This window comes from Apiospora marii (genome assembly GCF_038362585.1).
Source record: "Apiospora marii strain CBS 49790 chromosome Unknown utg000003l_segment0_segment0, whole genome shotgun sequence".
NCBI lineage: Eukaryota > Fungi > Ascomycota > Sordariomycetes > Amphisphaeriales > Apiosporaceae > Apiospora > Apiospora marii.
Window position 1 is genome coordinate 7,506,643 of NW_027117374.1, and position 13,060 is coordinate 7,519,702.

General features: G+C 52.6%; 1 protein-coding gene across 1 annotated transcript; it reads right to left on the reverse strand.

Moving 5' to 3' along the window:
- Window positions 1-5,310: 5,310 nt before the first annotated feature.
- Window positions 5,311-6,241, reverse strand: PG985_005825 (HMG box protein; the record flags this gene model as incomplete). The annotated part of the gene is made up of 3 exons (XM_066825594.1): window positions 5,311-5,877; window positions 5,935-5,983; window positions 6,033-6,241. 3 exons carry the CDS (start codon window positions 6,239-6,241, stop codon window positions 5,311-5,313), a joined length of 825 nt encoding a protein of 274 aa, XP_066688754.1.
- Window positions 6,242-13,060: the final 6,819 nt, after the last annotated feature.

Here is a 13,060-nt window from a genome sequence, read left to right on the forward strand (position 1 = left end):
ACAAATGGTTGGATACAAATTCCTTTGGATCTTCGGGTACAGAACTAGAGCAGCAGCTATTGCGCCCCGACACGGAGCGGGCCTGGGAGTCTCTAATTGCGTGGATGGCTTTGTCTTGCATTAGTTTGCGCATAAGCGTATGCGAGCAAACCGCGTCACCGTGAAAGGCAAACACCACTCTCCTTCTCGTCATCACCTCTTCCTTTCGCAACTACTCTACCTTAACACACCAACCGGCCATTGCAAATACTACCACCAGCCATTATGTCCTTCCTTCCGTGCTCTCCAATCTCCTGAACTTGAGCTTTCATGATCCTGCAAGCGACCCCCAGGTCTCGTCTCCAATTCTTCCGCAGCTTCTAAGTCCGAACCAGACCTGTGTCACAAAAACCATCCTTGACAGCGAGGATTTGCCGATCAACCCCCGCAGCTTTACTACGTTCCCAATGTCTGATTCGGAGATTGCACGGCTCCGACGCGAAATCGAAGAGCTCACGCACGCGAGAGAGGCGGCAGAGGCACGAGAGAAACAAGAGCGACGCGAGAGGGAGGCGGCAGAGGCACGAGAGAAACAAGAGCGACGCGAGAGGGAGGCGGCAGAGGCACGAGAGGAACAAGAGCGACGCGAGAAGGAACAAGAGCGACGCGAGAAGGAGGCGGCAGAGGCACGAGAGAAACAAGAGCGACGCGAGAAGGAGCAGCTCAGACACGAAAACCAACCGACTACGCTGGATGAATACCTACGGAACTGCCACACCCTCCTCTATAAAAGCTTCAAGCTCGCCGACAAGTCTGTATCTTCCACGGGATTCACAAAAGTCGACGGCAAGTTCTACCCGAAATGGCTTCGTCCTTGGACCCAGTTTGCCGACTCTCTCCGCCAACAACAGTTTGACGTCATCGTGGACGCCTGTGGAGGTGAGCGACTCTTCCACCAAGAAAGCACAACCCGAGACATAGGGAGCACCAATTCCCACAAGCTGGCGGGCAACGAGAACGCGGTCGCTTCTTTTGAAAAGGTCGCAGTCGAGGATCCTGTCTTTGCTATTCTCCGGCATTTGGGTGGCCAGGAAGCCATACGTGCGAAATACGGATTCAGCCGGCTACGGTTCAGCGACAACCATCGCGAAATCACGCACGCGAGCGGCGGGACCCCACTGCCGAACGAGGACCTGGATACCGAAGAGCCAGAGCGGCGGAGGGCCGGGCCGAACAAACGAGCAGCATCCGAGCTGAGAAGGAAGCCTCGATCGACAAACCCGGATGGAGCCGGGCTCCGAACGCGGCCCGGCGGGGACGAAAGCCTGGCGTTTGTATATGACTACAAGGCGGCTCACAAAATTGCGGCCGATCATGTGAATCTGGCCATTTCGAAGGAAACCTTGTTTATGGAAGTCGTTGAACAAGTGAACAGGACTACATCGAGGACGGGTGCCACGCAAGTGCAATACGAAGCCGAAGCACGGCTGGCCATGGCGCTCACCCAAGTCTTTGACTACATGGTCACCTACGGGGTTGGGTATGGCTATGTGGCAGCGGGCGAGTCGCTGCTGCTGCTCCACGTCGACCGGGCCGATCCACAAACGCTGTTCTGCCACCCGTGTGTGCCCAACAAAGATGTGGGCGACGCATCGTGCGAAAACTGGGCGGAACAACGGATCTACACGGCCGTGGCGCAGCTCAGCAGCTTTTGTCTGTTGAGTCTCCAATCGGATGCGCTTCAGGGACCTTTTCTCGACGCCGCTCTGAAGGGCGCGAAGGCGGTCTTGAAGGCATGGGCAGAGCCGTACGAGGATGCCGCGCAGTTCTCCGCGGAGGAGACGGAGTCGTCGCAGGCGGCGTCATCGTCCCCTGCACGACGAGCCGATCCAGATTTTGTACCCGACGAAAGTCCCATTGGCCGGAAAGTCGCCTTGCGGCCGAGGCCGTCCTGTAGGCCATCGTCGTCGTCTCGCCAGGATGACGAGGGCGAGGACGAGGACGGGCCGGAAGATGACTTGCCGCCGCCGTGGACAAGGTCGGTGGAAAAGCGGAAGGGCGGCCCATCGCATAGCAGCTCCGAGGAAGATGAAACGCGCCACTCAGCGCCTACCCGGCAATACTGCTCGCAGGCGTGCCTGCTAGGCCTCAAGAGGGGCCGGGCCCTCGACGACAGCTGCCCGAATGTGCTCGCGCATCGTGTCGCGGGCGGAGATGGCCTGCGGCACCCTGTCACGGCCGACGAGTTCACACGCCTGGTCAGTGAGCAGCTGCGCGACAGTCCATACCGAGGTTGCCTAGGGCTAGGTGGGTGGGGTAAGAGGGGTGCGACAGGCGTGCTATTCAAAGTGGAACTTGGACCATACGGCTACACCTTTGTCGGCAAGGGGACACTGTCGGGTGGCCTCGAGCAGCTGCAGCACGAGTGCCGGGTCTACGCGCGGCTGGCGACGCTCGAGGGCTGGGTGGTGCCTGTGCACCTGGGCCTGGTGCACCTGGATTGGGGGTACGTGCTACCGGGGGGGAGGAGGGTGGTGCACATGATGCTCATGTCGTGGGGCGGCGAGACAGCGGCGGACGCGGGCATGGAGGCGGCGGAGCTGGAGGCGCAGAGGCGTCGCTCGTTGGAGGCGGTGTGGGCGGCGGGGGTGGACCACGGCGACCTGCGCGATGCCAACCTGCTGTGGAACGTGGAGCGCGGGCGTGTCATGGTGATTGACTTTGACCAAGCCGTCCTCCGGCCAGCGCCCAAACACCGGCAGGTGTCTGCGGTCAGGAGGAAGAGGAAGCATGGTGCGGATCGGCTCGAGGGTTGTTCTCGGAAGCGTGGCCTGCTCTACAATCGTCTGCAGCCGGCGTAGATGGCGCAGAAGGAAGCTTCGAGGCAAATGCCGAGCTGCGAACAAAGAAATCAACTCAATACATTTTGGTACTTTTATCACGTGCGGTGTGAAATATGGAATACAAGTGGGCGCCAGTGCCTTAGAGGCTGCGTGCTTTCTATCGTCGTCCCCTTCGCCGCCGTCTCCTGGGGGTGACCTGCTTCTGTCATGGCTTTCTCAACCCGATGACGCGGATGGCACGCTGCGTTAACCTGGCTCCTCTAGGCGCATCGACAGTCAGGCATGTCACGAAAGTCTGCAGGGACATATCGAAAGTGAATAGAGGCTCAAGTATTGTTCGCTTAGTGTCACATGCACCTTCATTCCCAATTAGTGCCCAGTCCTGCTCTGTTCGGTGTTTCCTCGTACTCATCCTCTTTCCTATGCTTGACTCTTTTTGGTCCCCGATCTCCTTTCGCACTTCTCGGCAAGTGGTCCAGTAGAGCTACTGCATTATCTTGCAACGGCTTATGCCTAGAGCTCGTCAACCCTCTCTCCTCGTCCATCTTCTGTGAACATCTCGTTAGAGAAAAGCAGTGCTACTAAAGATGTGGCAGCCGTACCTGTGTATTTTCAAGAAATGCGTCTAGTTGCTTCTTGTAGTCCCCCAAAGCGACATTCGTGTTAATCAGTTGTACCTTGTGTAGGCTCTCGGAGGGAAATGAGCATCTCCTTTGAGCTTCGGCAGATACCATCGGAGTGGATTTGGGGGGATATCACTGGAGAGTATCACAAAGACGGCGTGATACAGTCGCGCCAGTCAAAGGTACGCGTACGAAAATACTGACCTGTATATACGTATTTTCGAGTCCTTCTGTCTTGCCAGCTGCAGTGCTTGAGAGTAATCCGTGTTCTAGCGCGCGGCTTTCGCCTTGCTTCTATTGCGGATCAATGTGGAATTGGACCATGGCGATAGAAACAGCGCACGGGAGATTGTTGGATTTTCAGGTGGGAACCGAAGGGCTGCACCAGCTGCAACGCTCCTGGCGCCCATGGGGCGTGATTTCAGACGCCAGTTGGGCGAAGGTGGCCTCGCCTGTGTAGCTGCTGTTCTGACACCATAACGCATGTTAGCGAGAATGATTCTGGCCCAGCTTGCCTGCGCGTCTTGACGAGGGTAAATTCTTGCGTAGTCCAGAGAGGCCGTGGAGTTGGCTCGCTAGTCGCGCTAGTGCGCCATTGCTACTCTTCCGACGCTGCACTCCAACAGTAGGGCAACATGGTTAGACCGGCTGCCAAGAGGCAGTTCCTAATCGAGAAATCGGTACATCCGAAAGATGGCCAACCCCTAATTGGCAGCCGAATCCGAATCATATATTTGGAAGACATCTTAAGGTTTCTGGATGTTGTTGGCAGATTGCGTGGGTAGGTGAAATTCGGTTGTTCCAGCAGACTTGTTGTAGAGTAGAAATAGTTGAGGCAGGTAGTGAAGTGTGAGGAGTGAAGTGTGAGGAGTGAAGTGTGAGGAGTGAAGTGTGAGTGAAGTGTGAGGAGTGAAGTGTGAGGAATGAGGTATGAGGAGATTGAGGACTCTATGCCGCTCTTTTTATATAAATATTCCTCGCTATATTTGGCTGGCTACTTCCTCTGGACGCTTCTCATAATGCCACGATTGGTTTGTCATGCTGTCCATGGTCGTGGCTATGCAACTTAAGGAAACCTCTGTAGCTTGCATGGGTCCTCTTCTAATAATCACGGTTACCCATATATTGGTCAACTCTACCCCTATTAGCATATCCCATCGTCAAACAGGGCAAAAGCCCTATGAGAATCTGCCTCGCCTTAGCTTGAGCAACAGCCTCCCATGTCGCTCCGCCACTTTCGCCTCCACTGCCACGTTGACAGAGGCTGACGGAGGCAGTATTCCTAGGGGACCCAGAAACCGCGAGAGCAGAAAGGGGCTGCTTTCATTCTTGCGTCTCAGGCGACTTATGGGAAGAAAGAATTTGTAGAACCTCTCAGCCTCATGACAGGTGAATGTTACTGATCTAGGCAACCGCAGCCACGACCATCTAAGGAAGAATCTTCAAGTTGAGACTACTTAACTTGCTGCCGTCTAGTCTATTGCTGGCTCGATCGTTTGAGAACCTCGCGAATGTTGCGTCGGGCTTGATTAAAGAGTCCTCAACGCAGACAAAGCGTCGTAGGGCTCTAATAAGCGAAGCTCTCTTTTTTGGAAGCTAATCATAAGTATTCCGGGTTTCAGAGGGTTTCTTCTCTGGCCAGTAAGGAGGATTGGAGATTTTGCCCTGTCGCGATCAGCCACTCAGGTCCTCCACCGTAATGAAACCACCTGAACATTGCATGTGGACCTCTACTTTCACTGTCGGGCCAAAAGAAATGAAGAAGAGGCAAACTCGAGACGAAGCAGTAGGATTGTAGGATGGATAAGTACCTTCAGAGCGTCGTGCAGGAGTTTATAGAAGTATCTTTTCACAACTTCTATCCACTAGCCGTCAATACTTCTGTTTGGGCGGCTACCCGACACACAACGCGGCGCCGCCCCTTTAGTCCTCGAAGTGCTAAATACGTAATCTGGAAAAGCGGTCTTGTGGTTCTTCTTCTCAATCTCTGCCCATTGTTTGAACCGCATACGGGTTTCTGCTGGCTCGAGTAGCCAAAGCTCACCACATACCTTGGAGAAATTCGGTTTGGGGTCCCTGTCGAATGACAAGGCTTTGATCGAGTTACGATAGGCCTTGCGCCACAGCATGAACGCGTTCTGGGGCCTCTTAACCCTGCCACCGTTCGAGGCCTGCGGCTGCTCTTGCCGTCGTATCACCGTGGAACGTTGCACCCAGGCTTCAATGTCGAAAGGAGGAGCGCCTTCAGCTACTCCATCCCAACGTTTCTTAAGGGAAACGGTGTCTCCTGGTGAACTCTTTTCTGGAAGAGATGGTGGCTGCCCGAATATCACTTCATCCCATGCCTTCGTTTCGGTGTCCAGCTGGGCACTGTCCAGTCGGGCACAAGGAAGCATAGGAGAAACATCTATGGTAGGGGAGGGTGGGGAACTCTAGATCGCAACAAGTCAGATTGCGTGGCCGGTGTTACTGCAACAATGGTTACATACTGGGCTATTGCGATCAAAACCTGTATCCCAGCTAGAGAAGTCGAAAAGGCTGTTGACGCTATCAAGTGACTGCTGCTAAGATTAGTACCGAAGCTAACCGCAAGGTTGTTTCTTCACTACCGGCAAGCCATACGTATCCTTCTTCGTCCTTTGTATAGGTGCTAGTAATTGGTGGATGATACAGGGGCGTCGGGAAGAGAGGATAGAGAATCGGCATTGCAGGATCGCAGTGCAACAGTAGCCTATCAGTCTCTTGTTCTATTTCCTTGTCTTTATCGTGATGAGCCAATGGCTGCGTCTGGTGCATCGTGGATGGCAATGCCTAGCCACTCGGAGAAAAGAATGTTCTAATTATGTCAGCCTTGCTGTTTTGTCGTTTACTGAGCTTTGTCTTCTGCAGAGCGCCTGCTTTATTTGTGTGCAGCGCAACGAATACATATAAAGGCTCACAGTGTGCCTATTCTACCTACGTACTCGCAAACAGGATTAAATGACAACACGATGTAGGTGGACAACTCTCCGAAGGGCATAAGTGATCGTTCTGGCTTCATCGTTTCTTCCTTTCCGATGCTATCCTATTTATGTCCAACGTCTCACATGATTGTCCACTAATAACACCAATACTGGCGCCGAGCCTCTATGTGCTCCTCATGTCTGCACTGGTTTCCGCGTATCGTAGAATCTAAAACTTCCCAGCCGCTCCGCAAGTGCCATTCTCCGCCGATCCAAAAGGGCAGCAGTACCTCGACTATTCTTAGTTAGCCATCTGGTTCCGCTGAGTACTGTAGCATCCGGGAATTCCTTACTCTGTGTTGCAACCCTGTTTGCTCAGGCTGTATTGGAAGCTATTGTACATACGGGTAATAGAGGTTGGTCTCCAATTCTTCCACGGTGTACCGGGGCAAGGACCGAATCCTCTCGTTTCTGACACAGATTCAACGTCCCCTATCATGGTGTCCCATCCTGGTAGGCACGGGCCGTCTTAGCGGCAGCCATCTACAATACCGCACAGCACCTGTCGGCGTCTTCTTGGAAACTGCTTAGGCTATAAAACAATATTTGCTGTGTTATGCCAGCAGAACCCAGTAAGCTGGCGGTTTGTTCATTCTCGATAACTTGATCAGAGGTCCCAACGTCTAGCACAGCCCATATTCAGCGAGAAGTGCAGCATACTCCATCCAGGGTACTACAACTTTTCAACAAAGCATCTAGAGCATCCCTGCACCCTAAGTGCCCATAAGCTGTCGTTTGTCGTCCCAGAAACCCACAATGGTCTTGCTGCCGCTAACCATGAATTCGGACAGCGAGTGGTTGACTCCAATTTCGCGGTTCGTCCAGTCTGATCACCCCGTCTTGGAAGAATCCCCCCACAGCTCAAAGCCGATGCTCAGTAACTCGGCCGCGTCGATGTCTGTACCAAGGCGTGTGAGCATGAACCTAGGTTCTATCCCTAGTATTTTGGCCCTTGACACTGGGCCGACTCCCACCGTCGCCCCGTCCATGACCGCCGTGCCGCCAACAACGAACTATATCATCCCCGGGACTAGTAAGACAGCCACGACAGGAGAAATATCCACAGCAGCTGAGGTCGGCATTGGGGTCGGAGCTGGGGTCGGGGGGCTGGCGCTGATTACCCCGGGCGTATTGTTGACCTTTAGGTGGCATAAGAAGAAAGTCAATTCCAGACGGATGAGCCCACCGAGGTAGATATCTTCTGTCATTAGGGTACATGATTAGGTCGTGTGGTTTGGGAGAGATGAATAACATTGCTTCAATTACCCTTTCATCTCATCCTCTTCCATGAGTCTTCCCAGTATGATACTCTGCATTAGTGTCTCGCCTCTGAGGTGGTGGCTGCGATTCAAGACATGCCCAGTCATCTGGGCGTAGCGAAGGGTCGGGTTCTGTGTCCAAAGGTACGAGCCATTTGGAACCCCCAGAACCCGGCGACTGTGAATTGGCTTTGCTACCGATTCTGACAACAGCAACTTCCATAGGGACAGGTACGCAGCGGCACAACCCCCTCGGAGGCCGACTCGTCAGTCTCGGACGCACGCAATCCCTGCATAAGCGACACGGTGCATTCCAACCACTCGAACGCTAGGACACCGCCCATGATCAGCGTGTCGGGTTAGATGGGAAACTATCTTTGGTCTCACACGACCGAAGCAAAACAGGCCAGTAGCCTGGGACTCATTGACAATGGCTCTCAGTCTCCAATTTACGACGCACTGCCCTTGTGGATGCCACGTCTCAAGGCCACCTTCTCACTCGATGGCGACACGATTCCGACGGCAAGACACCCACGCCCCCGACACGTATCTGGTCTGGTAGCATAGCAGCCGATCCGACACAAACAGAATACTGCCGAAATAATGGCCATCTCAAGCTCGCTCTGCAAATATTGCAAGTGAGATCATCGATCCTATTTGAGATTATATCGAAGACACCCAGGGTCTCCTAGAGTGAGTCGGATCCTTACAACTTTCTTCCGAGATCCATAGCCGCGTAGCAACCGGAGTTTATCCCAGCTTCTCACTTCGGAACATAAATACCCTGTGAGCTCCCAGAATCCGAACCGTTCATCTTTCTCTCCTTTCTCCCCCATCTCTCCTTTCTTGCTACTGCCCCAGCATACTACACTGCTACATACACACTGATTCCGACCCAACACGTTATACTGCGCTCCCCAATATGACACATAATAAGATTCTACCAAAAAACAGGAAGCGACCAAGCGAAGCGCAAGCACCCTCCGATGGCTTGTTCGTAGCCGAGGCAGCATATTTGGCTGTGTCGGTCACCTCGCCACCATCCAAAAGATTGAAACGCATCTCAAGAGAGATTCCACCATGCCAACAGGTCCTTGGCTATGACGGTTGGATGTACTCACGGAGTTTCACTCCTTCGGACGTGTTGACGCATCAGTCAAAGACAGGACTCGACCTGGGACTTCTACGGAATATTTGCAAGTTCGTGGGAGTCCTTCGCGTCAAAGATCAATTAGATCATACCGAATATATATCTGGCTATGTCCAACAACTTTGGCGCCACGATTTTGCATGGGAAGGACGTTGGGAGCCCAAATCTAGGGCTGGAAGCATTAAGAGTTACCACCGGCGCTGTAAACGGAAGGGCGTCAGAAACAAGATCAGACGAAGCCTTGAGGCTCACAACCGGCGTTGTGAACGGGAGGGCGTTCGGACAAGTTTCCCAGGGAAACCTCTTACCAGGGAAAGCACCCGTTGTCTCAGTGTGGAGCAGTTCAGGCACATCAAATCAGTGTACGAGGAGGTCCCCGACGGCGGGCTGTGTAATATGGGGCTTTACCTTCGTTTCTGCTTTAACCAGATGCTTCATCACTGTTTGATAAAGGCCAACAAAGCTGATGATGGGGAGAACCAGTCCTCGCTGGACATCTGATACTCCGACGCAGAATCGTTGGCGGTACCAAGGCTGCGGAAGAAACCAGCCTCGTTCTTTTCCTTTGCATTTTTGCGGGTGTGTCTAATAGCGGGTTGATCTTTGGGCAGGTAGTAAGGGAACCTTTTAGGGGCATAGAGCAGCCCTCAGATACAGCTAAAAAGAGGTGCATTGAACGACCTGTGCCCAAAATAATTTTAGTATCAGAGCTGAGCTAGAAACATGGAACTTCTGGCATGTGTCCTCATGGTTTAGCTTTAGCATAGTCCCTTGCTTTCCTGGTGGCTAGCCAGCCTCCATCAGTCATGTTCCGGACAGGCGGACAACAGCGCTGGGTGAGAGGCCTCGACTTGTGCCAGAATGTGGAGTACCAAGGGCATTCCTCAAAGGGCATTACTCAACGATAGATGAAGTTACGTGATCGATGATGGAGATGTACTGTGCCTGGCTCCGTTAAATTGAGCCAAAGTGCATGCATCTATGGTATCCAAGAGCTGTCGCCATGCGATGCATCAAGTGCCAGCCGTCACCGAGTACACAGTTTGATGGCAGGGCGCCCGACCATCACATGGATAACTTCAATTCTATAGGTGGCCTCAGAGCAGCCGAGGAAGCGCACAGCTTTGCTCTCCCCATGTCGTGGCGCGCTTTCACGTCAAGCTAGCTGACGTATATATCTGTGTTGAGCCTGATGCCTCGACTAGCTTCGACACAGACATGCACCTGGCGCAGGGGCACGGGACATGAACGCTGATTGAATTGAGGGGCGTCAGCGGATGCCGCCTAAGTCGTCGGATAGCTGGTTCGGAAGCCGTATGATGAGAGTCTAGGTTTTGTGTCTGAGCTACAATCCTACTGTGAGCGCAGACGGATTCGAGGCCTGCGATTCGAGGCCCGGCGTGGTAGGGTCATGGGCTAAGAGCTGTAGGATGTAGGCCGAGTCGAAGGGGTTGCGCCTGTCGCTCGTCAGCACTATTACCTACTACTCTCAGTGCGCCAATGTAAGCAGCGCTATCTTTGGCGCGCGTGATCAAGCCCTCATTGTAATGATGTTGTCATATATATATTGTTGGGGTCAAAGGCTGGAGATGCATTGATGGTGTCGCATACTATCTATAGCCGTTCTAAGTATATTAATCCAAGTGACACTTCATATAAAGACTGGCACTCGCAATGGCCATCGCCCGTATTCCCATTGGCCCTAGGGCAAGCTTCCAGATACAATTTATAAAGAATCATGGCCGCGGTAGATTAGGCATGGTCCCCTGCTCCAGTACCCCGTTTTCCTCCGAAACTCCTGACCGTTGTAATACCGTATTGATTCTTATACCCCCTTCTGGGCTCTTTGTCGCTATTGAACTATGCCCTTCACGACTGTTGCTATTTCAATGGACGTCTCCGGGGCTTGATTTTGCCCCTCTCTTCGTTGTACTTCAAGACCGCCCCAAAATGGAAGTCCGTCCGCGCCATGGGGCGGTTAGGCTCCGTGTGGAGCCTCAGGTGCTGCCTCCAATTGTCTTTCCGACTGAACTTCTTATCGCAGAAGTGACATCCCACCTCTGATCCAAGGCCGTGTTTCCTGTAGTAGACTTTCAGCGATGGGAATTTTCAAGGGGACGAGAGAAAGGTGGACAAGGACGTACGTGTTCTGGTGCCTCCGAAGGTGCTCGCGTCTCTTAAAACCCGTCTTATTATTGCATCCCGGAAAGCTACACACATGGACAGATTTCGGGATTTTGGCCACGGAGATTTGAGCGTCATCCATGTACGCTACCTCCTCCATATTGCTTTGTATGACCGACGCCGGTGAATCCGCCCTCATTTCCCTATGGACATGCACGACCGATGGCTCGTTCTCGGCCATTTCCGGCCACAGTGAAAGTTTCTCATAGCCGTGGGTTACCACGGTAGGTGATAGTGTTGAAATAGGCGATAACTGGACCACGGGACCAGGCAATAGGTATTGTTGCAAATTATCGGGGCCTGTAGGTTCGAGATGGGCGGAGAGCCGGTGTACAGGGCCTCCAAGCCCATGGGTGAAGTCGAAATCTTTATCGCAAACCATTGGAGAAGAATAACTAGATTCCACATCAACAGGGAAGTATCCATTGAGCTTTTCTGAACAAAACACATCATAGCTCATGGGTGTGGAACCCGTGATGGTGTCCAGCTCTGCCATGGCTCTGGGTAATCGACTTGAACTGGGAGTCGATACACTGGATGGCGGATTTTACAGGCAGCGGGAGAGCGCGTTCGAGGAACTCGCGGAAGAAGCACAAGAGTTCAGCAAGCCAACAAAAACGATTCGGCGGTTGCTAAGTTGACTGCGTTGGATCAGGGTTGCCCAGGGCCGCTCGAGTTCCAGTCATCTCCCTCAGGGCCTTACACAAGGGATGAAGTCATGTCCTTCGTTTGAGGGAGGTTGAACAAATTGATGATATAGTTATAGGGGCGCCTCTGGCTTCATCCAATACCTGGATTTCGTCGAGACGATGAGTGAGTGCTCCCTCCTCAAGTCGCCCAAGGTTGGCCCAGAAGCAGTATATGCGCCTTCTTGGAGCGCAATAGCCGATAGAGAATAATATTCGCCGCTCCTGATGTGATGTACGTTGTCTCACTGTGAGTTGCCTAGATACTGATGTGGACTCGAAGGATCCAGTGACAATATTGACCCTTTGTTCCATCCTTCACGAACTTGAAGACTTCTGTTCCGGGCCTTAAACCACAGGGTTACGGATCCGAATCTGAAGGCTTCTGAACTGGGCTACAGTAAGAGGACGTACTAACTGACATGACCCCGGCATTGATGCAGAGGCCATTCACCATCTCGCGCCACGGAGCAGCTGAATGAGGCTTGTCGCCGATGTGACTGAATCAGAGTCTGGCAGTAGAAATTCAGACCAGGACGTGGAATAACGCCGAAATTCTTAGCTACTCACAGAGCAGAATTCCAGCTCTGTACCAATCTTGCTCTTCTGGCTCGTACCAACCCGTCTCTATGCAATGAACCACTCTTTTTGGGTCCATTTCTGACCGTGCTACCTGAAGCTACTCTGACTCGATTTCCTTTGTACCTCAAGATACATTCATTAAGCAAAGATCGGGGGCGCTCAGGAGGGGGCCGGTGGTAGAAATTGTATAGTAATAATTGCTGATCTGGGTCAACCACCAAACGGCAAAAGTAGTTGATCTGCTTCTTTTTCTTCATGTCTGCCTCTGGGTGTACTTGCGAATACCAGAATCAGCGAGTTGCACCAGATAAGCCGTAAGGATGTTTTGCGTCTCCCAGTCCACTTTCTAAAGACCCTGGGCCTGTATAGTCTCCCCATCCGCCCCTGTACTGTTGCTGCCACTAACTTTCATTGTTTTGAGTGGCTGTTCAGCAACTATGTACGCCCCAATATCTACTTCTGTAGGTTAGTTAGAGTTAGTCAAAATGGATGCTGAGGCTTTAATGCTGACTGACCACGCTATTATGTATAGCGAGCACTTCGTAAAGTTGGCGACAGGCCCGGTGCTTTTTTGAGTACAGTGTACCTCTAAATAATTGTCAGCATCCCAAGTTCATTGTGCTCATATTTATTATCAGATCTTTATAGCATTATGGAGTGACATGGTATGCAATCGTGTTCTTATACATAGCTCGAATAGACGAGATATAGAACTTACGTGCAGGTGTTAACCCTGAGCTGTCGAGGCCTAC